The sequence below is a fragment of the Macaca thibetana genome, chromosome 7 (genome assembly GCF_024542745.1).
Source record: "Macaca thibetana thibetana isolate TM-01 chromosome 7, ASM2454274v1, whole genome shotgun sequence".
Classification (NCBI taxonomy): domain Eukaryota; kingdom Metazoa; phylum Chordata; class Mammalia; order Primates; family Cercopithecidae; genus Macaca; species Macaca thibetana.
Window position 1 is genome coordinate 150,104,898 of NC_065584.1, and position 26,627 is coordinate 150,131,524.

Below are 26,627 nucleotides of genomic sequence, written 5' to 3' on the forward strand. Positions count from 1 at the left end.
ATTGTGAACAGGAGTTCACTCATGGTTTGGCTCTGTTTGTCTGTTAATGGTGAACAGGAATGCTTGTGATTTTGCACATTGATTTTGTATCCTGAGACTTTGCTGAAGTTGCTTATCAGCTTAAGGAGATTTTGGGCCGAGATGATGGGGTTTTTAAAATATACAATCATGTCATCTGCAAACAGGGACAATTTGACTTCCTTAGTTCCTAATTGAATACCCTTTATTTCTTTGTCTTGCCTGATTGCCCTGGCCAGAACTTCCAACACTATGTTGAATAGGAGTGGTGAGAGAGGGCATCCTTGTCTTGTGCTGGTTTTCAAAGGGAATGCTTCCAGTTTTTGCCCACTCAGTATGATATTGGCTGTGGGTTTGCCATAAATACTTCTTTTACTAGAGACAGGGTCTTGTTATGTTGCCCAGGATGGTCTTGAACTCCTGTTCTCAAGCAATCCTCCCTTCTCAGCCTCCCAAAGTGCTGGGATTACAGGAGTGCACCACTGCATCAGGCAAAATTCAAAGTTTCAAAATAGATGAAGTGAAAAATAAGCATTTGCTTTCTTAGAAGCAACCATACATATATCCGTGCCTCAAGTATGATTCTAGCTACTGGGTTGGAGAAGTGAAATATCAGAGTCGTTGTTTGTTTTTGTTCATTCTATATCTATTGGTGACAGAAGTATAGCCATTCTTACATATGCTTTGCAAAATTGTCTCTACATATGTATGTATATATGTGTATGTATATACATATTATATATACTATATAATATAACATATATAATACTTTCTACCTAAATGCAACAATATTATATATACTGTTCTGCATCTTGCTTTTATTGTTATTGATTTATTAATATATCTTGGGCATCACATTCATTCCTTTTAACTGCTATATGTAATTGACTGTCGTAAAGATGTGCTATTATCATTTATGTAATCAGTTTCCTATTGACATTTAGATTTCAGTTTTTGCTACTACAAGCAAAGCTGGAAAGGGCCTGGTAGACTAATATAGGGGCTTTTTCTCCAATTGAGGTGGGAAGCCACTGGAAAGTCTGGCATACAGGAGGGACATGATCTGATTTACAGTTTAACAAGGTCACTTGGGCTGCTATACCTGATTTACACATCCTCACCGGTATCTTTGTTGGCATTGGGTGTTATTTAAATTTCTTACTCTTTGTCAGCTTACAGGAAAAAAAAAAAAGGTATCTTGCTGTGCCTTAATCATCATTCCTTTATAAAGTCAGATTTAACGTGGGAGTTTTACTTAGTGGGCTGTTTCTCTTACTTTGAGGGGCTTTGTGAATCATACTGGGACTGTGTGGTTTCCTGCTTGGCCACACTGAAGTCCTCTGAAATCACCTCTCTGACCTTTTCTCTAGGCCTCTGGCCTCTCCAGAAGGGCACTTGGCTGTAAGGATGAAATCCTGTCTCTGAGCTGCACTCAGTGTGAAGTGCCACCACCTGCATCTCCCTGTCTCAGGTATGATTCTAGCCACTGGCTTGTAAAGATGTATCATAGGATGTTTGGGGACTTATTTTGTTGTTTTCCACCAGTGACAACTATACAGCCATTTTTAATCCTATAAACAATATAATATGCACAAATAAAACAATAGAAACAAAAGGCCTTAGGCTGTGACATTGTACAGGTTGGACAGATCAATGTGCTTTTCCACAGATCCTCTCACTGTTACTCTAATAGCAATTCCATGAGGAAGCTTGTCTTTCCTGGTTTCATAAATGAGGAAGCTGAGAATCAGAGACCTTAGGCTTGCTTCTCGTCAGACTTGTTACTTTATTAGAGGTTTCAAAGCAGTACCTGTAGGTTAAATGCAGCCCTCAGACTCATTTGTTTGCTTCTTAATATTTTTAAATTGTTTGACATTGGAATACCTATCGGTGGGTCATTTATTCTCTGTCCAGAAATAGCCCCCAGCACTCCCCAGTTACTTAGAAAATGATTGATGTAACTTATTTTTATCTACCCAGGACCTAAAGGCATTAAAATTTGCAACCCATCAATGCTTGCTGTTTGCCAGATTAAAAAAAAAAACACAAAAGAAATAAAATTTGCAACCCTTTCAAATCTTGTCTACTTTCCACTGCACAACTGTAGAGTCGGTTGCAACTCCTGATGTAGGCCCAGAAATAAACCAGCCTTAGCCACAAACCCTCCATGTCAGATGAAAAGTCTCGTTCCCTCTTCTTTCTGTTTTAATAAAAGTTAGGAAAGGCCTAGAGCTTTGGAGGGCAAGGAAAGGCCTCCTTGCTGTCCTGCCAAACCTCTAAGATCTGCCTTCCTCACCCCCTTATTTTATCGTGAGGGTCAGAGCCAGATCTGCCCCATCAGTTCTTCCATGCTGTTCCAGGGGAGGGTATAAAATGAGGCAATTTTATAGAGCAAAGCAGATCAGCTTCCCCTTCTCAGTGGTGCTGGCCATTCTCCAGCCATTTGCTCTCAAAAGGTCATGAACTTTTCGAGTGGGCATTCCCCTCTCCATCCCCTCAGGGGCTCCATCTCTGAGCATCTTCCTCACTGGGTTATGCTTTTTATGTTTAATATATATTAAATATATTGAATTTAATAAATATGTTTATAATATAAATAAATATATAAATTAAATATATTTAATAAATAAATTTATTTATAAGTAAATTTATTTATTAAATACATTCATTGTTTGCCAGGCACTGTTCTGGGCTCTGGGGATTCAGTGATGAATAAGACAGGCAAGGTCCCTGTCTTCTTGGAGTTCACCTGCTCTAGTAAGAGTTGTACACATTAATCAGGTGATTGCACAAATAAATGCACAGTAGAACGTTGTAACAGTGAAATGCATGGAGACCTGCTGACCCCTCTAACACAATCTGATTGTGATACCTGCTGACCCCTCTAACACAATCTGATTGTGATACCTAAAAGCAGAATAACAACAACAATAGTACCCGGCACTGTTAATATGTTTTACAAATTAATTAATCCCCACAACAACCCTATCAAACAGGTAATGTCATTATCATTCTCATTTTACAGGATGAGAGGTTTATAGCAACTGAGAAGTTAAATAACTTGTCCAAACTCACATGGCTAGTACAGAGGATGCTTCCATTCTTGGTTGAGCAGCCAAATTTCCTGCTGAATTTCAAAATGTGCCAGAATCCCATGATAATAAGACAGAAGAAGCTGTGTTTACCCCCAACAGGTAGGATTTAGGTTAGACTCCAGGAAGAACTCCTTGGCAACATTTATGAATATATGAGAGAAAGGAATCACTTTTCTGAGGATTTCCTTCTCCCCTGAATTTTTTATATTGAATAAAAAACATTGTAAATGTAGAGGAGTTGTTTCAGAAAAAAAGATCACTCATTTTACTTTGTGAATTATGTTCCTTTTTTCATCTTTCTGGGCCAGTTTGAGACTGTGTTACACAGTGGCATGAAAAGGGAAAGAACTAGGTTTGGTTCTGCCCACAGCAGCATAAAGGCAAGGACGTGTAACTAGCAGACCTTAGGCCCTGACCCCGGGCTTCCAACATCCAGAGTGACCCCAGCATACTCAGAGATGAAGCCAGCTCTTCCACAGTGGGTGGGTACTCCTGTAGGCTTCAGCAGAGGGATCTGGTGACCTTCTTACTGTTCCAGGCCACTCAAGGTGAAGCAGGGCAGAGGTGAGGCTGTGAGGATTACCTGCTATTCCAGATGAAAGTAACCCAAAGCATCACGCACCCAGGTACTCTGGAGGAAACAGGAAAGGGAGAAAGGGACAGTCAGTAAATATCAGGCTGAGTTAGCTGAATGATTGAAATGGCTTCCAGATCAATGGTTAGGATGACGAGATCCCCACTACCTTACCCTACTCCCACTTTGATCAGCTCCAAGTCATGGACTCGAGGTGCAGGGAGCTCAGCATGCCAACTCCTCAGGTATCTTGGGATGTCCCAGCCTGCTCTGGAGAGATCCGTTAGTGCCCTCTACACCAAGGATTTCCTTTAGGCCTAATAAAATAGATTTCATGTATGAATTGCTTTGAAGTTTGCATGGTGTTTTCTCTATAATCTTTGTTTTTTATTTTGATTCTCACATTCACCTTACAGATAAGTAGGACAGATATTATTATCCCCACATTTACTTGTAGGTTACATTAGAATCACACAGCAGCAAGTCGAGCCTAATGCTAACTGAGGCCTTCTGATCTCTTAAGCCCCAGGCACCTTCTGAATCTTTCCAAAACTTTCCACCATCTAAGCATGGAAACCCTAGACCACCTCTCATTCTCATAGCTTAGAAACAAGTTTGAGAAATCTCCCCAGTTCCTCCACTGACTTTGCGGGCCCACAGTGAGCCCATCTGTGTCCCTGGTGGAAGGCCCACTCTCTCAGGCTTGGTCAGGCGCACTGGGACCCAGAACTTGTGCAATGCCCTGATAAGCTTCTTAGAGGAGGTGGGTATTAGCCACGATCGGATATTCTTCCCCTGAGCTGCCCTTCACACCTGACCCTGCCTTGAATTAGGATTCCATAGGAGAGCTGGGGGCAGGAGAATGGGGTGTTCCCTGCTGTCCAGCTTCAGACCCACTCTTTGAGATCTTGGATTCTGACGAGTTTCCAGAGCTGAGAAGACAGCCAGATGCCAAGATCTGAAGGTAAATGATGTAATTAGGTAGGAGTGATCAGCTGGGGTGCCAGCTCAGCTCTGTTACATAACACAGGAACATCAGAAAGAGAGAGACCCTCTGAAATTTCTGTTGGAGATCCAAGTGGGCTTGCTGCAAAGTGTTGAGTTCATGGCAAGGATCGGGGGGCTGCAGGGAGATAGTGGAAAGAAAATTACAGAAATCAGGGACAAAGAAGGAAGTTCACTTATTCCTACATCTCCTTTTGCTTGTCCCTCTCTTGCTTTTTAAGACAAGTGCCTTTGCATGTCCAATTAGTGTGGCATGCAAGAAAGAAAGGGGAGTTAGGAGGCTCATCTGCTTGGCTACTCACTAGCTGTGTGATGTTAAGCAAGTCACATCTCCTCTCTGGACCTCTGTGTTTTCATATCTCAGACGAGGAGTTGTACCAGACAGATTCCATGGGTTACTCAGCTCACTTCTAATATATCATATGCAAAACCAATAATTTCCAGTTATTGTTTTGTAGTAGTGTGTGGACATTAATTAGAGATTTAATAAATACTTACTTAGGCTGGGCCTCAATACCCTTCTTTATAAAATGAGGATTCTTTGAGGGCCTTTCATGTTCTTCCCTCCTTCATTCTTGTGTAAAACTAACCTTTCTGTTCAGTGCTTTTCTTTTTTTTTTTTTTTTTTTTCCTTTGAGACAGAGTTTTGCTCTGTTGCCCAGGCTGGAGTGCAATGGTGCGATCTCAGCTCACTGCAACCTCTGCCTGCCAGGTTCAAGCAATTCTCATGTCTCAGCCTCCTGTGCACCTGGGATTACAGGCATGTGCCACCATGCCTGACTAACTTGTATTTTTAGCAGAGATAGGGTTTCACCATGTTGGCCAGGCTGGTCTTGAACTCCTGACCTCAAGTGATCTGCCCGCCTCAGCCTCCCAAAGTACTGGGATTCCAGGCGTGAGCCACCATGCCTGGCCTGTTCAGTGCTTTTCATATGTTTTTACTCTCTCAACATTCCTGTGACACTGTTATTATTCATATTCTAATTTAATTTAAATTAAATTAAAAATATTATAACATGCACATGATAAAAAGGTCAAACTAACAGACTATACAGTGAAAATAAGTCACCTTCTGACCTTTGATCCTCAGTTTCCCTTCCCCAATTGTCCTTCCAGAGATTATATTTGCATAACCAATATATATGTTATCATGCCCATTTCACAGATGAGGCACCAAGGCTCAGCCTGTCCAGGATGACACAGCTGGTAAGCAGCAGAACAGGGACTCCATTTCCCATGATCCTCCCACCATGCTGTATTCTCTGGGAAGCTCTATAACATTAACTTTTAAGCTTTGCCCACTCTGGATGGTGGAATTGTTTTAAGTCAGTCCAAAAAAATACATGGAGCCTTAATGTCCCTGGCAATGTCCTCCACTACTGCCTCTTTTTGTCTATAGCTTAAAGCCATATCTCCCTACCTCCTTCCTGCCTTTGATAAGGTGAGACCTGTGGCCTGGCACCAGCTATGGATGACTGAGCTCCCAGCATCTTAGGCTTGGACCTGAAGAGTACTGGCAGATCTTTTGCTGAGAGCCCAGGGAGACTCCATAGAGCACTCAGGCCCCAGCTCAGGAACCTGGGCTGCTGGCAGGCCTACATAGTACAGAGGACCCCTAGGTACTCTTTCTCTTAAGAGTAGGCATTTTCCTCTGGAGCAGGGGACAGGAGTAGTTTACTCTTGCAAAGACCCCATGCATTATACTTTTGTGTTCGTGGGGCTTCTATTATCACTTTTTTCCATATGAGGCTGTTATGGATCCCAGATCTCCTCTTAGTGGTAAATAATCTCTTTTTCTACCATCTAGGTTTGTGGATACCCCCTGGCTGGGCTTCATGGAGAAATCTCTGATCACCAACCTGAATCCCAGAGTAGCCTCCATCTTAGGACAGAATGAGAGGCCTTCTGTAACCAGATATAACTGGCCAGCATGGGGAAATTGATCAGGATGGGGCCGCAAGATAGGCGGTTACTCCGGACAAAGCGGCTTCCTTGGAGTCGCCTCCTCTTCCTACTGGGAATGTTGATCATCAGTTCTACCTACCAGCACCTTAGAGGACCCCGGGGCCTTTCCTCACTGTGGGCAGCAGTCTCTTCTCATCAGCCTGTAAAACTGGCCAGCCGGGACCTCCCTAGTGAAGAGATGATGATGGTGAGCAGCAACCCTCCAAAACCTAGCTCTGAAATGGGGGGCAAGATGCTGGTACCCCAAGCCTCAGTGGGCAGTGATGAAGCAACACTGAGCATGACAATGGAGAATATTCCCGATATTCCTAAAAGGACAGCCAAGATGATCCCAACAACAATCAAGAATAATTATAGCCCAACAGCAGCAGGTACAGAAAGAAGGAAGGAAGACACCCCAACATCCAGCAGAACACTGACTTACTACACCTCAACTTCAAGCAGACAAATAGTAAAAAAGTATACCCCAACACCCACAGGAGAAATGAAGAGCTACAGCCCAACTCAAGTCAGGGAAAAGGTGAAGTATACTCCTTCCCCACGTGGTAGAAGAGTAGGCACTTACGCTTCATCCACATTCATGACAACGGAAACAAGCCATGCGATCACCCCCAGAACAACAGTGAAGGACACTGACATTACAACAACCTATAAAATACTGGAAACCAACTCTCTTAAGAGAATAATGGAGGAAACCACCCCAACCACTCTGAAGGGAATGGTTGATAGCACCCCAACTTTTCTGACACATGAGGTAGAAACAAACGTCTTGACTTCTCCAAGGAGCATCGTGGAAAAAAACAATCTGTCTCCCCCCAGAAGAGTGGAAAGTAACAGCTCAGCCCATCCCTGGGGGTTAGTGGGAAAGAACAACCTGAAGACTCCCCAGGGAACAGTCCTGACGCATACCCCAGCCACCTCTGAGGGGCAGGTGACAATAAGCACCATGACAGGCAGCAACCCATCAGAAACCAAAGCCTTCACTGCTGCCTGGAGTGTTAGGAATCCCTCACCGAGGACCAGTGTGTCAGCCATCGAAACAGCCCCAACCACAGTCTGGAGGCTGGCAAAGAAACCTTACACAGCGCCCAGCACCTCAACAACCCCCACAGTCAGGGCAAAGCCGACCACGCAGGTCCATCACTGTGTGGTTGTGAAGCCAACCCCAGCCATGCCCACCACTCCCTCCCCAAGCCTCACAACGGCCCTGCTCCCAGAGGAGCTCAGTCCCAGTCCCTCAGTGCTGCCTCCCATCTTGCCAGACCTCCCCCCGAAGGGAGAGTACCCCCCAGATCTGTTCAGTGTGGAGGAGCGGCGGCAGGGCTGGGTGGTCCTGCACATTTTTGGCATGATGTATGTGTTTGTGGCCTTGGCCATTGTTTGCGATGAGTACTTCGTTCCAGCCCTAGGTGTCATCACAGACAAGCTGCAGATCTCCGAGGATGTGGCAGGCGCCACATTCATGGCTGCTGGAGGCTCTGCCCCTGAGCTCTTCACCTCCCTCATCGGTGTCTTCATTTCCCACAGCAACGTGGGCATCGGTACCATTGTGGGCTCTGCTGTGTTCAACATTCTCTTTGTCATTGGCACTTGTTCCCTCTTCTCCCGAGAGATCCTCAACCTCACCTGGTGGCCCTTATTCCGTGATGTCTCCTTCTACATCCTTGACCTGATAATGCTCATCCTCTTCTTCCTGGACAGCCTTATTGCCTGGTGGGAGAGCCTGCTGCTGCTGCTGGCCTATGCCTTCTATGTGTTCACCATGAAGTGGAACAAGCAAATCGAGGCCTGGGTGAAGGAGCAGCTCAGCAGGAGGCCAGCAGCTAAGGTCATGGCCTTAGGAGACCTCAGCAAGGTAAGGACAAATTGGCTCAGGCTTCTCTAGCCCCTTTGACATGAAAGGATGTGGCGAAGCCAGGACCTGAAGAGAAGGTGCTGGATCAGACCTCAAGAGATGAATGCTCTGGTTCCCTTACTATTTATTCAACATTTATAGAGTACCTATTCTCTGCCAGGCACTGTGCTGGGGCCTTTGTAAGCATGACATTGGCTCAACCCTTAATCACCCTATAAACTGGTCATATTATGATCCCCATTTGCAGGAGAGGAAACTGAAGCCTAAAGACGTTAAACCACATGTTCAAGGTCACACAGCAAATAGGCAGTGGAACCAAGATTTGAGCTTGGGTTGGTATGACCAGGTGTTTGGAAATGACATTTGAGTTGGGCTTTGGAGAATGTCCAAGAAGATGCCAGGCGAGGAAAAATGATAATCTCTTCCATGTACATGGTGTTCAGGGTTTAGCTAGCACCCTCATTTTCATTTAATCCCGTTAGCTCACATTCCAGACTTGGATGGGGTCTGAGAAGGGGGAAGCTTTTATATTTTTGTTTTGTTCTGAAAATATTAGAAAAGATGGGAGCTCTGTTTATCCACTGACAAGCTAGTCCTGGGGGCAGAGCCCCTCACTCTGTGCGCATTGGAGACCAGACACCAGGAGCACCAATCCTAGGGCTTTCTCCTGACCCATGAGTTCCTTTCCAAGAACTTCTCTGCTCACTTGAGGGACCTTCTTGTTAAATTCATTGGATGATTCAATAACCTGGAAGATGATTAATTGCAGAAGTGATCTCTGAAAATTCATTCCAAAATTTTTTGGGTTTTTTGGGTTGGGAGTAACTGGGACTACGGGCACATACCACCACACCCGGATCATTCCAAATTTTTTGTTCCTTGAGACTCTAAAGTGAGGGTACCTTAGCGAACACAGACCCCACTTCTCTCCTGCTCCTAAAGGGTGAGTTTGGGTAAGGGTTGGCTGACAGCCTGCCTATTCCAGGTCTCAGAGAAGCTGCTGGTGTGAGCAGAATTTTGCATGCAGAGTGGAAGGACTTAGCTACTTAATCCAGAGCAGTTTTGATGAGTGAGCAGGATGGAGACCAAACTCAGCAATGTGTCTGTGAGATATGTGAGGCAAGGGAGATTAAATGCACTTCCTTTAGACTTTTTAGATAACATGTTGTTCTGGCCAAAGCATGGAACAGAGAGCCAGGAAACCTGGGTTCTAATCTGATTCTGCCTCTAATGAATTGTGTGACCATAGACAGGTCCTTTGCCCTCTCTAGGAGAAATGATAGAATCCAACTAATCGCTGAAAGGTCCCGTCTAACTCTAGCATTCTATGATAATGTCCCATGTCCAAGTGAGTTCAGTTCTGTCAGGACCCAACGCAATGGTTATGTGTCTGATCTGGTCAATTGAGCTTCTATTGTGTCATTTGCAGATGGTCCAAAAAGGAAATATCCCACCCAGGGTCATACAGCCAGCAGGTATCAGAACTGGAACAGGAACCCAGTCTTCTAACTCCCCATTCAGTGCTATTTCCCACCAGACTATCCTCCATGAAGCCAAAGACTTCAAAAAGAAAGAGAGGCTTAGAGCATTACAGAATTTAATACAAGGAAACAGGAACCTCTCTCCTAATGCAGTTCTTAGGGCAGGCCTTGCTAAGTTCTCAGGGGTGGCCATGAAGTCCTGGTATTCTCCTCTGAAGAAAATGCCTAATACTTTGGTGTACAACAGGCCAGCAGTTTCCAAAGTGCCTCTCACTTGCTTCCTAGTCCCTCATAATAATTCTGCTTTTATTTAGTCTCCACAAACTCTGAACTTTCCATTTGATCTGAGTTAGACCATCAAAGAAAAGCTTGCGGGACAAATGAAGCATAATCATGATTTCAAAAGAGAATACATAACCTACTGAAGGGACTCTTCGAGGGCTTTAGTAGCAACTCCTTGCCAATTAGTAAGCACAGGGATGATTACATCTCTGTTCTTATTTGTCAAAATAGATCCAGTATGAATTTTTTTTTTTAAGAGACAGGGTCTTGTTCTGTTGCCCAGGCTGGAGTACACTGGTGCACTCATAGCTCACTGCAGCCTAGAACTCCTGGGCTCAAGCAGTCCCCACCTCAGCCTCCCTAGTAGCTGGGATGTGCCACCATGCCTAGCTAATTTTTAATATTTTGTAGAGATGGGCGCCTCACCATGTTGCCCAGGCTGGTCTTAAACTCCTGGTCTTAAGTGATCCTCCTGCCTCAGCTTCCCAAATTGCTGAAATTACAGTCATGAACCACCACACCTGGCCTCTTTAGCATTTTTTAAATGTCATCACCCCTTCAAGGATGCCTTATTTCCCTTTAACCAGATCATAAGTCTGGTCACATCAGGCTTATCACTGCCACTAGATGGGGAACTAATTTTTGTACCTCCTAAAGGGCCAAGCCCAGTGTCTTGTTCTTAGAAGAAGTTCCATAAGTATTTAGTTCAGTTTCCTCAGGTAATCCCAAAAGTTCCAGAACTCCAGTTTAGTGAGACAAAGGAGTCAGGGGTTGAGAATCCATGCTTACAGAGAGCCTATTCCATACATACATTGTCTTAACAATTTCTCATAAAACCATACAAGGAATAGATTACCTTCATCTTGCAGATGAGGAAACTGAGGCCCAGAGAGGATAATTAACTCAGCCAAAGTTACACAGCTACTTGGTGATCCTTACCATTGATCAGGAATCAGTATATTTGGGTTTTAAGCCATGTTCCACTGCTGACTATTCCTGTTACCCTGGGCAAGTCAATGCAATACAACAAACCATTATTATTAAGTTAAATGAAAGCCAGTGTGGGAAATAAAAAGATTGTATCCAGTAGAAGGGACAAGCCTAGAGAAAATTAACTGCAGTGAAGTGAACCCTGGGCAAAATGCTACAAAGTTACTTTGCTTTTCAAACAGGCCTTAGGTTCCGCATCTGTAAAGTAAATGGATGAGCTATGCAGAAGTTGGCAAACTTTTTCTGTAAAAGTCCAGACAGTAAATATTTTAGGATTTGCAAGCCATATAGTCTCTGTCAAAGCTACTGAACTCTGTCCTTGTAGTGTGAAAGCAGCTACAGATAATAAATAAACTAATTGGAATGGCCACGTGGTATTTTACAAAGAGCAACATATTTGCAGGTATTCTTCTTCCTGAGCAACTTGGAAACACAATCAGCAGAGAACAATCCATTTTATTACTGGATATTCACCCACCTGATAGCTGTTGAATTTCTGAGCTCAACAGCTCAGAATCTGAGGATCTTTCACTTTACTGTTTATTCTGCCCTGATTATCTAGAATAAGGATAAAGGTGTTTTAGGAGTGATTCTAATCAGAATTTACTTAAGAATATTTCCAGAAAAAAATAAAGGACTTAGCATCGAACATAGACATATAGTAAGTATTTTAGAGTCTCACTGTTGACACTGGCTGAAAAAATTCAAAGCTAAAAATATTTTGGACAATATTGTCAGATTGACATATATTGGTTTGAGGATGCCTTTTATGACCCCAATAAGGAAATGGTAAATGTTTGCATAGTTATCAACACAGTCTAATTCTGAGCACAGGCTCTCTCTCTGAAACTTAGTTTTCAAGTATACTTGGTTTTGAAGCTCTCAGTGTATTTGTTCTGGCCAAAAATGATAAATCTCTGACATGCCTTGACCATGCATAGTCACGGAAAGCCAACAGACAGCAAAGTGGAGGCACTAGGCTGGCTGAAAAGCCTTATTGGTATTTGAAGGACAGCAGGGGCCCTTCTTCATACTTGACTAGATTAGCCAGGAAGCACCAGCCATCTGCATGAGGTGTATGATTAGCAAGACAGTCCTGTGGAAAGCCAATGGCAAAAAGGGATGCAAAGCAGAGAAAAGAGCCTAGTTGGGGCTCCTTTGAAAGCTCCATACCCACACTCTTCCCTCTAGAATACTCCTGGGGAAAAGTCTGCCATTCTCTCCTAAATGCACTGGGGGCTATTTTGATCCTGGAAGCACTTATTTATTTATTTTTTGAGACAAGGTCTTGCTCTGTCGCCCAGGCTGGAGTGCAGTGGCACAAGCACGACTCACTACAGCCTTGACCTCCCAGACTCAGGCAATCTCCCTCCTCAGCCTCCTGAGTAGCTGGGACTACATGTGCATGCCACCACACCCAGCTAATTTCAAAAACTTTTTGTAGAGAAGGTGGGGGGTGGGGAGGATCTGGGGGTGTGTCTCGCTATGTTACTCAGGTTGGTCTCAAACTCCTGGCTTCAAGCAATCCTCTCACCTTGACCTCCCAAAGTGCTGGGATTACAGGTGTGAGCCACCGCACCTGGTCCCTGGCAGGATTTTAAAAATTAAACCAATCAACAAGACCTCAAGCAGACAAACCTGCTACCTGTTTAGGGACTGGTCCTCCCCTTTCTTATCAGGGTTGGCATTTATCCTAAGGGCTTCTATCAGTGACCTGTAGAGCCAGCTACCTGCTTTCGCGGCAAGGGGCTGTGTGCAGGAAGCAGCTGGAACTCACTGTGCTGCCAAAGGGCCCACCCTAGCCTGGGCTGAGGGGTTCCCTTCTTCGACTCTTTGAATAATAATCAGCTTCCCTCTAATTGTCAGGAAAAGATGCTAGAGTAGAATGCTCAATTTTAGGGTTTCTCTTCATAAAATTTTCTTAATCTTTTGGCCAGGTGCGGTGGCTCACGCCTGTAATCCCAGCACTTTGGGAGGCCGAGGTGGGTGGATCACTTGAGGCCAGGAGTTCAAGACCAGCCTGGCCAACAAGGTGAAACCTCATCTCTACTAAAAATACAAAAATTTGCCAGGCATGGTGGCACGCACCTGTAATTGCAGTTTCTTGGGAGGTTGAGGCAGGAGAATTGCTGGAACCCAGGAGGCGCAAATTGCAGTGAGCTGAGGTCATGCCACTACACTCCGACCTGGGTAACAGAGCAAGACTCTGTCTCAAAACAAAACAAAACCAAAACCTAACCACAATATTAAAAAAAAAAATCTTAAGCTTTCGATGTTCACCTGCTAGTGGGTGCTAGCAGATGACAAAATAGATGCATAAGAAACAAATATTAACAGAAAAACTCAAACATCTGATCACATCTAGTTTAACAGTTTGTTGTTTTCATGGATATGTGTAAGCTTGTAGTTGAGATTTTACATGCATTCATACAACCCAGTAATATTTTCTCCTAGTGCATGTGATGGGATTCAATATGAAACTAGATATTCATGGTGTTCTACAGAGAACAGCATAATGTCTAGATGCTCTGCCACCTGAATTAATTGGAAATACACAGCCAACAGAATTTTTTTTAGTGTGAGGGAGTGGACATATGGATGATAAACAAGTAAAATAAACTAAGATGTTAATTTCAGCATATGACAAGTGCTGTAAAGGAAATAAACACGGCAAGTAACAGAGAGTGATTGTAAATAATAGTGGGCCCCCTTTAGTGAGGGAGAGTGGGTGAGGTCTCTTGGAGGATAATTTCAAATAGAGATCTGCAGAATGAGAAGGGAAACCACCCCATGGCCTTTGACAAGAATTTCTGGAAGGGGGAACAGCATTTGCAAAAGCTCAGAGCTGGAAAAGAGAGCTTGGCACATTAGAGGAAAGAATAAAGGCCAGTGTGGTTAGTAATAGGGAGAGGGGTTCAGAATACCACTGGAGAAGAGGGTGGGAGCTATTAGTTTGGTGCAAAAGTAATCGTGGTTTTTGCCATTACTTTTGCTTTTAATGGCAAAAATTGCGATTACTTTTGCATCAGATTATTATTCTGTGCATCAGATACAGAGTTTGGATTTTATTTTATTTTTATTTTTGAGACAACGTCTCACTCTGTCGCCAGGCTGGAGTGCAGTGGCACAATCTCGGCTCATTGCAACCTCCACCTCCTGGGTTCAAGCGATTCTCCTGCCTCAGCCTCCCAAGTAGCTGGGGTTACAGGTGCACGCCACCACACCCAGCTAATTGTTGTATTTTTAGTAGAGACGGGGGTTTCACTATGTTGGCCAGGATGGTCTTGATCTCTTGACCTTGTGATCTGCCCGCCTTGGCCTCCCAAAGTGCTGGGATTACAGGTGTGAGCCATCACACCCAGCCTGGATTTTATTTCAAGCTCAACAGGTGAATGAAGTAATGAGAGTCCGCCCTAGCTGCTGAGTAGAGAATGAATTGTAGGTATGCAAGAGTGGAAGCAGGGAGTCCAGTTAGGAGGCTGTTGTGGGCTGTTTATATGTGTATGTATTTGTGAATGTTTTAAGACAGAATTATCTGGACTTGGTGTGAAGTGGATATGGAGGGTGAGAGAATCAGGAAAATCAAGGATGCTGCTGATCTTTTTGGCTTGAGCAGCAGGGTGGATGGTAGTGCCATCCACTGAGAAAGAATAATAAGTTTAGGGAGACTCAAGAGTTCCCACTTTGGAATAGTGAGTTTGGGTGCTTAGGTCACTTCCAAGTGGGTATATCTGGGAGGCAGTGGCACAAATGAGTCTGAAGCCCAGGAACAAAGTCTGGGCTGGAAACAGAAAACTGTGAATCACCAACGAATGTATGATAATTAAAATCAAGAATTGGCTGATGCTAATCTGAAAGAGAGATAGTCTGGTAGTAATCCCTCAAGAACCCCAACATTCATTCAGCAAACATTCATTGAACATCTTTGTATGAGGCCTGCGATAGGTCTGGCCTGTGATAGGTCTGAATAAAGCACAGTTCCAGCTCTCAAGGAGCTTAGTCTAATGGAGGAGGTGGAGTTAGTCTAGGTTTTGTGGGGCCCGATACTCACTAAGAAAAAGAATATAAAACTATTGCCACAAAATTAGGTGCAGGCCTTGGAAGGGATTTGTGTAGGAGAGTGATGAGCCCTGAAGCTTAAGCTTCATCATCTCCATGGTAAATCCTTCTCAGTGGGAAAGGCAGATAAGTCAAGCAGTAGTTTACACTATCATGTGTAATGGTATAGGTAAATGCTGAGGGATTTAGTACTGCAGAGGGCCGACATCTCAACAGACCAGAGGGTCAGGGAAGGCTTCCTAGGGGAGGGGATACTTAGGTGAATCTTGAAGGACAAGCAGGAATTCACTGGCTATAGAAGAGCTAGGGAGTCTCGTAGGCGTGTGCAAAAACCAGAGAAATGAGAGGGCAAGAAGAGACTGTAGCCACCAGCTGCATACAGCTGTTGAGCCCTGGAAATGCAGCTAGTCCGATTTGTGATGTGCTATGAGTTTAATATATACACTGGGTTTCAAAGGCTTAGTCTGAAAAAATGGATGTAAAACACCCCAATATTTGTAATATTAATTACATGTTGAAATTGTATTTCAGGCATATCAGGTTAAAGTGTAATTATTAAAATTAATTTCACGGCAGGGCACAGTGCCTCACTCCTGTAATTCCAGCACTTTGGGAGGCTGAGGTAGGTGGATCATCTGAGGTCAGGGGTTTGACACCAGCCTGGTCAACATGGTGAAAGCTCGTCTCTACTAAGAATACAAAAATTAGCCAGGCGTGGTAGCAGGCGCCTGTAATCCCAGCTACTCGGGAGGCTGAGGCAGGAGAATCGCTTGAACCGGGGAGGCAGAGGTTGCAGTGAGCCGAGATCTCGCCACTGCACTCCAGCCTGGGTGACAGAGTGAGACTCCGTCTAAAAAAGTAAAAAAAAGTAATTTCACTTGTTTCTTTTACTTTTAAAAAATGTGGCTACTAAAAAATTAAAATTACATATATGGCTTGCATTATATTTCTATTGGACAATACTGGACTGCAAGTAAGCAGGAGGCTGCGCTAAGTTAAGGAGTTTGGACTCTTACTGGGTGACAGTGGGGCTCCCAGTGTGTTGGGAGGGACATGATGTGCTTTGCTCAGAAACCCACTCTGGCTAAGGGGTGGTGAATGTACTGGAAGAGGAACAGATCAGAAGTCAGGAGGCTGTGCAGGACTGCTGGCAGGAGAGTGCAGAGACAAGGTGAAATGTGAGAACTCTCAGGAAGGAGGTCTGACAGCTAATTGGGTGTGGGCTGTGAGGGAGAGGGAGGAATTTGGGTAGACTTCTGGGTTTCCAGGATAGACAAATGGAGTGGATTGGGGTGTAATACTGTATTCAGTGAAGGGCTAAAGTGAAGTGTGTTCTGTCTGAGAGAATCTGGGTGAAGGTAGGGCTCGGACAAGGGATTCAATAAATATTTGTTGAATAAATGTTTTTAAAAAATTTAAGACTAACATGTGTAGTTCAGGAAATGTGTTATGGATGGTTGAGAAGAGGAATTGCTGTATCAGTGGGAAATAGCAAATGGAGGTCAGGAGGACAAGCCATCTAGGGGCTACCATGGTTTGCCACCTGAAGTTGCTGTAAACAGCTGCAAAGGATCCCATTGCTCATCTTCAGCAAGAGGCATGAAGACATCCTCTTCTGTTACCTCAGCCTCTTGCTAATTGTAAGGAGAAGAAAGTGGGGGTAACTGGGCTGAAGAAAGAGCAGGGAGAATGTTGTGATGTGAGAGGTGAATGTGTTCGTGAAAAGGGCACATTCAGAAGGCACCTACTTGCCAGTGCTGTTACTCATAAGTGAATTCATGAGTAACAGCACTGGCAAGTAGGTGCCTTCTGAATATGCCCTTTTCAACATTTCGCCACACCCAAATGTTGACGAACATTTATGTCCATTTGCCTGAAATGTCGAAATATGAAATAGAGCCACGAGGGAATATAGATTTGACCTCATTTCCTTATTCATGCTTGGGAAAATAAATGGGATTTAGTAAAACCAAATCAAAAGCACCAAAGAAAAAAAAAAAAAGAAAAAACTGAAGGGAGATAAGATCAGGGTTCTAAACAAAAAGAAAAAAAAGAGAAGACAGGATGCTGTCACCATCTTTGTGAGTGTGGGTAAGTGATGGAATCCTTCTACATCTCAGTTTTCTCATCTAGCAAAATAGCTACAATAATATGAGTGTTGTCTATTTCACAGAGTCAGTCATATTAAATAAGAAAATGGATGTGAAAGACTTCAGAAAGTCAAAAGTGCATTCTGAAATTAGCCATGAACGATGAATCCTTAGAAAGGTATTTTGGCTTGAATAAATCTGAATGGCAGAGAAACCATTAGGGGTGTGCACCATGGGGCAAATATCAGTCTCTCCTACCCCTCGGTGTACAGAACCTTTCACCCCAGAGTGTAGACGGGACCCTCACAGTTCTTTCTTTGCCTCTAAAGAGCATTCTTGGCCAGGCGCAGTGGCTCACGCCTGTAATCCCAGCACTTTGGGAGGCCGAGGTGGGTGGATCACTAGGTCAGGAGATCGAGACCATCCCGACCTATATGGTGAAACCCGGTCTCTACTAAAAATACAAAAATTAGCTGGGCCTGGTGGTGCGCACCTGTAGTCCCAGCTACTTGGGAGGCTGAGGCAGGAGAATCACTTGAACCCGGGAGGCAGAGGTTGCAGTGAGCCGAGATGGTGCCACTGCACTGCAGCCTGGCGACAAAGTGAGACTCTGACTCAAAAAAAAAAAAAAAAGAAAGATAACTCTTTGGGTGAGGGTTAGATGTGAGAAATAGTGAGATGGCTGGGCCAATGGGGTCAGTGCTGTAGCCTCTTATATCCCAGTTAACTTATAGGCGTGTCATGAAAGAGTTGAGGGGATTTCTTAAAATGCACAGTGCCCCCTTCATATGCAGATTTGTTGTTTATACTCTGTTTCATTCATTGTTATGTTCATTCATTCATTTAGCAATGTGTATTCAAGCATTCAAACCTCCCCCAATCCTTCAAAGCTTACTCAAATTCTACCTACTTCAGAAAGCTTCCTTGCCCATCCTAGCATAGCACCTATCTATGCCTTTTATTTCAGGAACCACATTCTTCTTTGTCATGCATCTGTGTTATCACTGGCCTCAATTTCTTTCTGGACACAGAATCCATGTCCTAAGCATCTTTGTATCCCTAAAGCCACCAGAATAGCACCATATAAATAGTATAGCAGGTTCTCAGTAAATAAGAACTGAATGAATGAATAAGTTGAAGGGATGGGTGAGTGGCCCTAGATCAAGCAGTATTTTCTGTATTTTCTGAGCTGAACAAAGAAGGGAGTGCAGCAAGTTCAGTTCTTGTTTAGCTGGAGGTTGGTGGGGTGAGGGAAGCAATGAGAAGGTAAAGATGATTGCTGAGGGCAGCCATTTGTGATCCTGCTACTTAAAGATAACACTAAAGGCTGGATGTGCTGGCTCACACCTGTGATCCCATCACTTTGTGGGGGTGAAGCAGGAGGACTGCTTGACCCCAGGAGTTCGAGACCAGCCTGGACAGCATAGAGAGACCCAGTCTCTACAAAAAAACAAAAAAAGTAGCCAGTCACTCACACCTGTAATACCAGCATTTTGGAAGGCAGACGTGGGTGAGTCACTTGAGCACAGTTTGAGACCAGCTTGGGCAACATGGTGAAACCCCATCTCTACAAAAAATACAAAAACTAGCCGGGTGTCATAGTACATGCCTGTAGTCCCAGCTACTTGGGGGGCTGAGGTGGGAAGATGGCTTGAGCCCAAGAGGTCAAGGCCACAATGAGCCATGATCGTGCTACTCCACTCCAGCCTGGGCAACAGAGCAAAACTCTGTAAAAAAATAATAAGGCTGAGCGCAGTGGCTCATGCCTGTAATCCCAGCACTTTGGGAGGCCAAGGCGGGTGGATCAACTGAGGTCAGGAGTTCAAGACCAGCCTAGCCAACATGGTGAAACCCCATCTCTACTAAAAATACAAAATTTAGCCGGGTATGGTGGCAAACATCTGTGATCCCAGCTACTTGGGAAGCTGAGGCAGGAGAATCGCTTGAACCCAGGAGGGGAGGTTGCAGTGAGGTGATATTGCACCACTGCACTCCAGCCTGGGTGATAGAGACTCCATCTCAAAATAATAATAATAATAATAATAATAATAATAATAATAATAAAAAACAAAAGCACTAAAGGTCACTTGGGAGTGTCTACTCATTCAGGTCACCTTTACTGAGTACCTCCTGTGCTCAGTAAGACACTGTGCCACAAGGAAGGGAAACAGAGATGACTGTAAGTTCATTACATGGCAAAAAAAAAAAAAAAAGGTAGAGTCTACGTGTAGCTGGTAGACAATTCATGCAGTGAAAAGTTAAACAGCACTTTTTTTTGAAAAAAGTTCAAATAGTATTACAAGGCTGTGAGTGTAAAGTGGCAAGCCAGTGGTTCAGACAGTAAATACATAGGCTTAATGCTTCTTCATCTTAGATTGTCTAGGGCTATCCCGCTTCCCAGCTGGCTGCCCCATAGCTTTCCCAAAACACTAGCACTTACCTGAGCACACAGCTGATTTTAGTATCACAGAATGTGCTCACTGTTATACAGCTTTCCAGGAGAGAAGTATTGTAGTAAGCTGAAGGGAGGGTGGGAGGGGGCATGGAAAGAGCATTTGGGAAAGCTTCATACAAGAACTCACCCTGAATTTTATAAAAAATGGATAAGATTTGAGTAGAAAGAAAGAAAGGAACGGAGAAGGCATTTTAGGCAGGAGGAAAAGGCATGAATAAGGGAACAAGAGTTAGAATAGATTAAGTGTATTTAGAGGACAGTTAATTTTCATTTATTCATTCATTTAATAAATATTTATTGAGCTCTTGCTAAGTGCTGGGCAGTGTTCTCATGCTGGCCACACAGTGGTGAATAAAATAGTCTACCTTCAAGATGCTAGTGGGGCACTCGACTTATTTCCCCAAATAAATTGGGGAAAGTGCTGTGAAGGAAAAGAACAGGGGTCTATAAAAGAATTATACATGGCTTCCCAGAGGAAGGTGACACTTAAGTGGAGACCAGAAACCTGAGGAGGGAAAAAGCATTATGGACGGGGGGCGAGGGGCCCTGTGATGAGGGTTTTGAGGTGGGTGAAGAGGATGGCACATTTCAGAAACCCAAAGACAGTTGGTGCCACTGGACTATGGTGAGTGGACACATTCGACTAGGGGTACTGCATTGCAGAGTGAAGCCAGATTATAGAAGGTCAGACTGGAGGGATGGACCATGTTGAAACATTTTCTGAGACCAGGTTATCTCTGAGTGCGTTTCTGTATTTCAACCTGAGGACTTTCATGGAGAGAGGGATGTAGGGAGAAAGTGAGGGTCTCGCCACAACATCTTGTGACTCCTCTCCCTGTTTGCAGCCGGGCGATGGGGCCATTGCGGTGGATGAGCTACAGGATAACAAGAAGCTGAAGGTGGGTGCTGTGTGGAGTCTGCACAGTGGGGACACTGCAGGGTCTCAGTGGATGGTCACAGAGCCGGGGTATTGGGGCCCTGAGCTGGGGACCCTGGCTGTGCTCAGGCCTAGGAAGCTCCTGGGAGCGCTGCCAGGGTGAGGCAAGGGAGGAGAGGGCTCCTTTTCTGAGAACTTTCACCTCTAGATGGCCTTTGAGGAGGTGCTAGTTTGGGAGCTAAATCTGAAATGTTATATAGTCCGCTCTGCCATTAGCTTGCTGTGCGACCTTGGGCTTCAGATTCTGCATCTGTAAAATGACTGTTTGGACTAGATGAATTCAGGTCCGAGTGTACAGCCCAATACTGTATGATTGATATAAAAGCCGGATTACCTATGGCTTTGGAATGCCCCAGAACTAAGAGAAAGATAGCAGGGGAACTGGAGAGGGCAGGAGTCTGAGGTTTCTGAAAAACTGTGCCTTCGCTGTTTACAGACTATGAAGTATCTGCAAAGAATTATGGGGAACTTTGAAAGCAGTTCCAAACCTGAACCTAAAGAACCTCCCCCATCCAAAGAAAATCTCTAAACTTGTGGTGAAGTACTGTGGCACCACAGTCACTAGATGGCAGAAGAGTTCAGATCAGAGGGATGAGGGGGAAGAAAGGAGGGAGAAAGAAGAGGAGGAGGGAGGGAGAACTGAGCAAGAGTGGAAGCATTGTCTTTGGATGTTCCATTGTAAATCAGATGATATTTCTATATGTGTCACTATGAATAAGTGTCACATCTGTGTCTGTACAGTATCGGTGTGTGTGTATGTGTGTACCTGTGAGGGTCTCTGAGCACGTGGGCAGAAAAGAAACAAACAAACTGAACTGGGAATCAGAAGACCACAGAAGACCTGGGTTACCAGTCTGACTCTTTTATTTACTTCCCGCATGACCTTGGCTTAGGCACCTAGCTTCTTAGAGTTTTCCTTTCCCTTTCCATAGATGGGGATCACAGCTTTGCTTATCTCTGGGAGTGGAGCAATGATAAAATGTGATAATATGGACTGTAAAGGGCTGTAGCCATGTGCAGTGGGTCTGTCTGTGTGGTGTGTGGGTGAGGGAGTGTTTCTGAGGCTGTACCTGCAGGGATGTGCAAACCCTTGGTAATATGATATCCCTAATATACCAGGTTGCTCCCTGTGGAGACCTTGGGAAATTATTCAGTATATAGAACAAAATAGTCCTGGAAGAGCTGAGGGGAGGCTGAGAAAGAAAGTAGTGTAACTCTCCTGGTTGGAGGTGGAGGAAGAGGAGAGGTCAGGATAAGGCATCTGTGCTTTCTCCCTGATTTTTATGGGAAAGAGGCAAGGTTAGTGATGCCCTCGTGTGGTTCCTCCCCTGGCTTGGACAGGGACCCACTGAGGCCTGTGCGGCTCTCCTCTTGCTCAGCTCCCGTCCTTGCTGACCCGAGGGAGCAGCTCGACCTCTCTGCACAACAGCACCATCCGCAGCACCATCTACCAGCTTATGCTCCACAGCCTGGACCCCCTGAGGGAAGGTAAGCAAGGCCTCTCCAGACCTGTGTGGTCTGCCCCATCCACTCCTTCCCTCCTGCAGCTGGAGACGAACTGGGACCTGAAAATCCGAGAGGCAGTGAGGAGGGGGTGGGAAGAGAGAATAAGCAGAGGAAAGTAGTAAAAGTCAGACAGTCTGGGAAAGAGGGTAGAGACCAAGAGAGGGCAACAAGGAACACAGAGGCTAAGGTCCTTAGGTATCCACATCCCACTTCCCTGCCTCTGTCCCTCCCTGTAAAATGCAGGCGTTAACCTGCAGTTAGGCTATGAGTACCGTGTGCTCTGCACAGGTTTGGGTTGGGGCTGCCCTGTAAAGCCCACTGCCCAAGAGTCAGCCCCAGTGTTCCATGGAGAGTGTCTAGCCAGGCAGCTTGGCCCAGGCTGACTGGCCTGGGCTGCTTGTGGGGACACCTCTTGTAGGGTCCCAAAGCCCAGAAGTTCTTAGTGGCACTTCCTTTTGCTTTATATTCAACTCTGGAGTCCTAGGAAACCTGCTACTTCCTCCCCAAGTCAGGAATCCCAAAGGACACCCTGGAAACTGCCAGCACCCTTTTAAGGGTGACGAAGGTAAGAGCAGGATCCAAAGTACTGTGGGGGCTGTTGTCCAATTTGACAAATGGTGGCAGTGGCTGAGATTCTCACTGTCCACCTTACCAAATCCTGCCTTCTGCTTCTCTTCCCCAAGAGCTGCCCCCAACCTGCATCTCAGACCCCTAAAGGGCACTCCTCAGCTACCCTCCTGCTCTCCTTGAGCTCCCCCATCTCTGGGGCTCTGGTGCAGAACCGGAACCCAGCCAGAAGGCCCATCAAGGAAAGGCTAGCCTTTGGGCAAAAGCCAAGGGCTTGGACTGCAGTTGGGCAGGAGGGCTGAGGGCTGAGCTGAATATGACACCACAGAATGATCCATTGAGTCCCAGGGAGCACTCTGACTGACCTTTCTGGCTCAAGGACAAATTTTGGGGGCTCAGAATTTTCTTTAGGCTCTGAAGTCCTTTTCAGAGATAATATTGGGTTGTCAGTTGTTTAAAAAAAAAAAAAAAAAAAAAATACCAGCCAGACGCAGTGGCACACGCCTATAATCCTAGCATTTTTGGAGGCCAAGGGAGGTGGATTGCCTGAGCTCAGGAGTTCGAGACCAGCCTGGGCAACACAGTGAAACCTTGTCTCTAATAAAATACAAAAAAATTAGCCGGGCTTGGTGGCAGGCGCCTGTAATCCCAGCTGCTTGGGAGGCTGAGATAGGAGAATCGCTTGAACTCAGGAGGTGGAGGTTGTAGCGAGCCGAGATTGAGCCACTGCACTCCAGCCTAGGCTACAGAGTGAGACTCCATCTCAAACAAACAAACAAACAAACAAATAATTTTTTAAAAGGCTGGGCACAGTGGCTCACACCTGTAATCCCAGCACTTTGGGAGGCCAAGGTGGGTGGATCACGAGGTCAAGAAATCGAGACCATCCTGGGCAACATGGTAAAACCCTGTCTCTACTAAAAACACAAAGATTAGCTGGGCATGGTGGCACACACCTGTAGTCCCAGCTACTCGGGAGGCTGAGGCAGGAGAATCGCTTGAATCCGGGAGGTGGAGGTTGCAGTGAGCCGAGATCGTGCCACTGAGCTCTAGCCTGGGCGACAGAGTGAGACTCCATCTCTAAATAAATAAATAAATAAACCATACTGTGAAAAGCTGCATCAAAGACAAGTGATGAAACCTTCCTTAGGAATTCCTCAAGGTAAGAACAGAGGGAGAGAGAAAGGGAGAAAAAAATTAAGCTGCTAATGGAGCTGTTAGAAAAGAAGAGAGAGAAAAGAAAAAATAAAAAGCAATTCCTCAAGGTAAACCTCAGAAGACATTGTGAGAGAGGCCACCCCCAAATGTCAGCTCTAGAAAAATAGTACCTCGAGTTTGCAGAATGGAAGCTGCAGCCCCTGACAGCTTCTGGTGATGAATGCTGGGGGTGCTCTGGCCAGGGCCCCATGAGGAAAGCTGTATCTCTGGGTCATCAGTGGTTACTCCCAGAGGAATCACTGACTCTAGCAAAGTCTTGATGTAAAGACCTTCTCTTAGATGGGACTGGAGGGCCCCCAGCTGGGCACCTCCATGACCAACAGCCTCCAGCTGGCCTACTTGTCTTAACAGGATTACGTGATGTTCAGGCCAGGCTGAGGTCAGAGGAGACTGATGCTAAAGCGATGATCCGGCCATGCTGAGAGGGGAGAGGCATGTGAGGAAACGAGTGCCCAGGAGCCAGCAGCGATCATCCCAGGGAGGGCAAGCATGTTGCTACATTGTCTCCGAGTGTCTACAGGGCATGGAATGGCTCTCACAGTACATGACTGCAGATGTCCTCTGGGATTCAGTCATGCTCAAGAGCCCAGCCTGATTCTACACCCTGAGACGACATGCGGGAGGGGCAGGGACCATGCGACCATGCAGGGCGGTGATGGGGGCCTTTGTTCCCCAGGCTCTCTAGATGCACATTTGTGTTTTCATATGCTGTTTCCAGATGGCCGTGTAGATGTTTCCACTCTTTCCAGGTGTTCCAGCTCTTTCCACAGAGCTGATCTGTGGAAAAGACATTTCCTGGGGTCTGAATTCTCACCTTCCCTGTGAAGGGGCTTTTCCTCTCCAGGGTCCCATGCCTCTTCTGGTGATTTCACTTGGATGTGTGTGAGACAGGGTTGGGGAGACCCTGCAGCTGATCTGCTTTCCTCAGTAACATGGGAAGTGAGAGGCTAGGCTGTGATGAGGATGAGAAGGAAAGGGGGAAGCTTGTGTTTATGGCGAGCCCTTCCAGCAATAGTCAGCAGATATTCTCAGTGCCAACACCAGAACCAAGGGAGCCCTCCTGTGACAGCAGCTACACATTGCTCAACAGAAGACTTCAGGGTTTGATTAGTGCCAAGGGGGCACTGGGGTTGTCAGGACAAAGGTGTGTTGGCCCCCGACCTCTCAGTTCTGATGAGGACCCAGGCCCACCAGGCCACTTGGAGGGACCACACGTGTCATAGTGGTGGCTCTACCCATGGAGCTTATTGCAGAGCCAGCTGCAGCTGAACTCACTCTGAGAGTTTAGGAGACAGGAAGAGAGGAGGACATTCTAGACCCATTTATCTGTTTCCTACCTGTCCTGGAGCCAGGCAGAGGCTTTGATCCACCCAGCTTCCCAGATTGCATTTTCCAGCTTCTCCGTTTCCTCTCGGTCCATCTGTATTACGGACTAGATGATGTCCAGGGTTCCTTCTAACTCGGACCCTCTGGAAGGCTGGGCATCATCACTGTGGGGTTGCTTCCCAGGTGGGACAGCCGCTGTCAACTACTCTTGTCAATTTGTTTTCATCGTTGTTGTTGTTGTTACAGCTAAAAGTTATATAGTGCTTTCTAGGTGCCAGACACTGTTTTGACCATATTCCTATATACATTCATTTACTCTGTCACCAACTCTGGAAGAGTTTACAGATGAAGAATCTGAAGTACAGAGAGCTTAAGGAATCACCCAGTTAGGTCCACAGCTATAGTGCAAGTGGCAGAACTAGGATTCAAACCCAGGTCATCAGGCTTCAGAATCCGTGCTAAAGTAACAATATGAGTGAGGCCACATTTGCAGCAGTAAAAGTGTTTTTATTTATTTTGTCTCATGGACCCTCATCACATCAGTCCCCTGAGGATATGACGGTGTTGCCTTTTTAGAGAGGATGCTGAGGCTTAGTGATGGCACGCAGGCTCCCCAAAGTCACGCAGTGCTCATGGGGCACAGCCAGCCTAAATTCAGAATAGAGCCCATAGATCCCATGACACCACTTTGTTCTTCACTTGCACCACTGCCCTCACCCTCCCAGGCCACACAGCTGTGGGCTGCTTCGTCTCAGCCTTGTTCCTTCTTCCCTTCTCACCTTGAAATTATACACATAAAGCACTTGGCATGTTTCCTGGCACATAGTCCCTGGTGAAAGGGAGTTGCTGTCCTGTGTTTCTCGCCTGGAAATCAGGGCAGCACAATTCTGTGCATGCTGCCCTGTGGGCCTCCAGCAAAGCATGTGCATAGGGATCTGAAGGAGGCCCTTCTCGGGCTCTTCTTGTGCCTCGGGTCAAAAAGGGTGTATCTGAGAGCTTGTTGGTGAACCATTTCCCCTTTTCCACTGGAGAGGGAAGGCTTATGAACATGGCCATCAGTCGTGCCCCTGGAGCTATAACAAAGCTTCTAGTAGATTCAAAGAAAGTAAGCTACAAAGATAATATTGTCCAAGGATGGCAAAAACATCTCCCTGCAATTATTTCTCCATTCCATGTCCATCACAGACATTACCAGTCAATCATG

The 26,627-nt window shown here is 45.5% G+C and overlaps 1 protein-coding gene across 2 annotated transcripts in view; it reads left to right on the forward strand.

Annotated features, from left to right (window-relative positions):
• SLC24A1 (solute carrier family 24 member 1) overlaps window positions 1-26,627 on the forward strand; it is a 44,815-nt gene that overhangs the window by 6,223 nt on the left and 11,965 nt on the right. Inside the window, exons 2-5 of one of the 2 annotated variants that reach the window (XM_050795927.1) lie at window positions 1,389-1,489; window positions 6,500-8,512; window positions 20,715-20,768; window positions 22,186-22,294. In XM_050795927.1, the coding sequence (XP_050651884.1) occupies window positions 6,623-8,512; window positions 20,715-20,768; window positions 22,186-22,294 (2,053 nt within the window). In that variant the 5' untranslated portion in view covers window positions 1,389-1,489; window positions 6,500-6,622. The remainder of the gene's footprint in view (window positions 1-1,388; window positions 1,490-6,499; window positions 8,513-20,714; window positions 20,769-22,185; window positions 22,295-26,627) is intronic. The other variant, XM_050795928.1, reaches the window with a different exon arrangement.